The sequence below is a fragment of the Phaeodactylum tricornutum genome, genomic scaffold, assembly GCF_000150955.2.
Source record: "Phaeodactylum tricornutum CCAP 1055/1 PHATR_bd_46x36 genomic scaffold, whole genome shotgun sequence".
Taxonomy (NCBI): domain Eukaryota; phylum Bacillariophyta; class Bacillariophyceae; order Surirellales; family Neidiaceae; genus Phaeodactylum; species Phaeodactylum tricornutum.
In genome coordinates this window covers 1,567-4,281 of record NW_002238050.1, presented here as the reverse complement: position 1 = coordinate 4,281, position 2,715 = coordinate 1,567, and the positions used below count along the sequence as shown (strand labels likewise).

General features: G+C 47.1%; 1 protein-coding gene across 1 annotated transcript; it reads left to right on the top strand.

Annotated features, from left to right (window-relative positions):
• Window positions 1–284: 284 nt before the first annotated feature.
• Window positions 285–2,381, top strand: PHATRDRAFT_bd1528 (predicted protein; the record flags this gene model as incomplete). The annotated part of the gene is made up of 2 exons (XM_002176452.1): window positions 285–1,933; window positions 2,087–2,381. 2 exons carry the CDS (start codon window positions 285–287, stop codon window positions 2,379–2,381), a joined length of 1,944 nt encoding a protein of 647 aa, XP_002176488.1.
• Between the last annotated feature and the right edge of the window lie 334 nt (window positions 2,382–2,715).

Genomic DNA, 2,715 nt, shown 5'->3' with positions numbered 1-2,715 from the left:
GCGAGGCTGTCCTCACACACATATTGGATAATGTGTTTGTACTCCCACAAGACCACCCTATCCGACTATGTTTTTCTCAACAAAGCATAGAATCTGTTGATGATCTATTTGGCATCCTTGCGGAAGACGTAGACACACTCACGTATTCCCCTACACCTGCTGAAGCAAGTGATGACGTTCCAGTATCTATGAACCTTGGACACTGTCGACTCCTACGGCACTTCATTCAATGGCAAACCTTGCTTGAGAAACAACATGGGAATACCTTGGACAATTCAGATCTCATGGCATTGACTAATCAGGACTTTGTTTGTTATCGACGTTCTGCAATCGACAAAGCCTCTTCCAACATTGTTGTACCACCTTTGGTTCCAGTTCCCATTGGCAATGTGCCCAAACCTCGATCAGCTGCCGAGGAATTCCAGCGTGGGATAAAACGGGACAAAGCGCATTACCCCGTTCTCAAGGACGACAGATACTGGGATAATTTTTACCGTTCTTTCGTAGTCACCGCCGTTTCGCATAACGTCGAGAAAGTCCTCGATCCGAGTTATGTACCAACGAATCCCGCCGACAGCTCCCTTTTTGAAGAGCAAAAGAAGTTTGTGTATTCCGCCTTGGAACATACATTGCAGACCGATATGGGCAAGAACCTTGTCCGCGAGCACAGTTTTGATTTTGATGCACAGGAAGTTTTCCGTAAGGTAGTCAAACACTATACGGAATCCGCCAGTGCACGAATCGGTTCATCGACAACGTTAGGATATCTCACCACGGCGAAATACGGATCCTCCTGGACAGGCACCGCCGAAGGTTTTATACTACACTGGAAAAACCATTTACGTATTTACAACAATACTGTTCCAACCGACGAACAGTTACCAAAACAACTGTGCCTTAGCCTCCTAGAGAATGCTGTACATGACGTACCCGAACTCCGGCAGGTCAAAATTACGGCAACTCTAGATTTAGCTAAAGGTGGTGCACCTATTAGTTACAAAGGTTATCTCAGCCTCCTCCTTGCCTCAGCATCTATCTACAATAAAGGAAACAACCTTACAAATTCTCGTGGTACCAAGTCCAAATGTAGTATTTACTCTACTGACTTACAATACAACCTAGTGGACTTTGATGATGACAATGGCCTTGACTATGATATTGACCTGTCTCCCGCCACCATCTATGACGCTAATGTCCATTCTCGTAATGGCACAACGCAATCCCGTCGTCGCACTTCCAACACTCCTCGCGAAAGGCCATACATACCTCGAGAAATGTGGAATCAGTTAGCCGACGACGCTAAAGCCATCCTTCAAGGACTTGCTGCACCGTCCAAGAACCCAGATTCAACTGGGCCCTCTAGTACACATGGTCTCCAGGTCAATACCCATGCGCAAGCCACTGACAGTACCACGCATTCAGACCCGCTTTCATCGGTGCATGACACATTTCATGATTGTGCCCCAGAAACTGAGCTCTTGGCCCACTTAACGGATAGAGTTGGTTGCATGAACCATGGCAACATACGCAAGATACTTGCTGCTTCCCGTGATCCCTCCTCACATGATCCAGAACCTAAAGCATTTTCTTCCCATGTCTTACAATACCAAGTCTCTTGGCATTCCATAAAAAATACGACTGCAGCCCTTGTTGATCGTGGTGCCAATGGCGGCCTTGCCGGAAGTGATGTCAAGGTGCTATTCAAGACTGGACGGTCTGNCAACATCACTGGCATCAATGACCACACTCTGTCCAACCTGGACATTGTTACTGCAGCTGGACTTGTCGAGTCCCCACATGGGCTATCATTCTCATTTTGCATCAATATGCCTGTCTTGGAAGAGGGAAGACCATCCATTCTAGTGCTCAACTTGAGCATTACCATAATAAAGTGGAAGATTGCTCTCGTGTCGTTGGGGGTCAACAGCGCACCGTCACACTTGAGGACTATATCATCCCACTGCATATCCGACAAGGTCTCCCCTACATGGATATGCGTCAGCCCACTGATAAGGAATTTGAGTCACTCCCTCATATAATCTTGACATCCGACTCTGATTGGGACCCCTAAATCCTTGATAACAAGATTGACCTTGTCACCAATTGGTATGATCCTGTACAAGATCTTCCCACTCCACCTTACATTGAGCCACGCTTTGATGCCATGGGTCAATACCTCCATTGTCATGTCGCGTCCAGTACCCTCTCCTCACATGATGCCATTGACCACCTTCTCCAATGTCGTCAACATGACGTTCAACGTAATCACCATGATTACGAAGCCCTACGACCGTGCTTCGGCTGGGTTTCCGTGGATACTGTTCGTAAAACTATTCTGGCCACCACGCAACACGCTCGTGAAGTCTATCATGCACCACTAAGGAAACATTTCAAATCACGTTTCCCAGCTCTCAATGTCCATTGTCGCAACAAAGCTGTCGCCACCGACACCATTTGGTCTGATACACCTGCAGTCGACAACGGTGCCAAGTTTGCACAACTCTTTGTCGGTCGGTGTTCCATGGTCACCAATGTTTACCCCGTGAAAACTGATAAAAAATTTGTTAATGCACTTGAAGACCACATTTGATACCGTGGTGCTATGGACAAGCTCATCAGCGATAGAGCACAAGTCGAGGTTAGTAAAAAGGTTACTGATATCACGCGTGCCTATCGCATTGACCAATGGCAAAGCGAGCCACACCACCAACATCA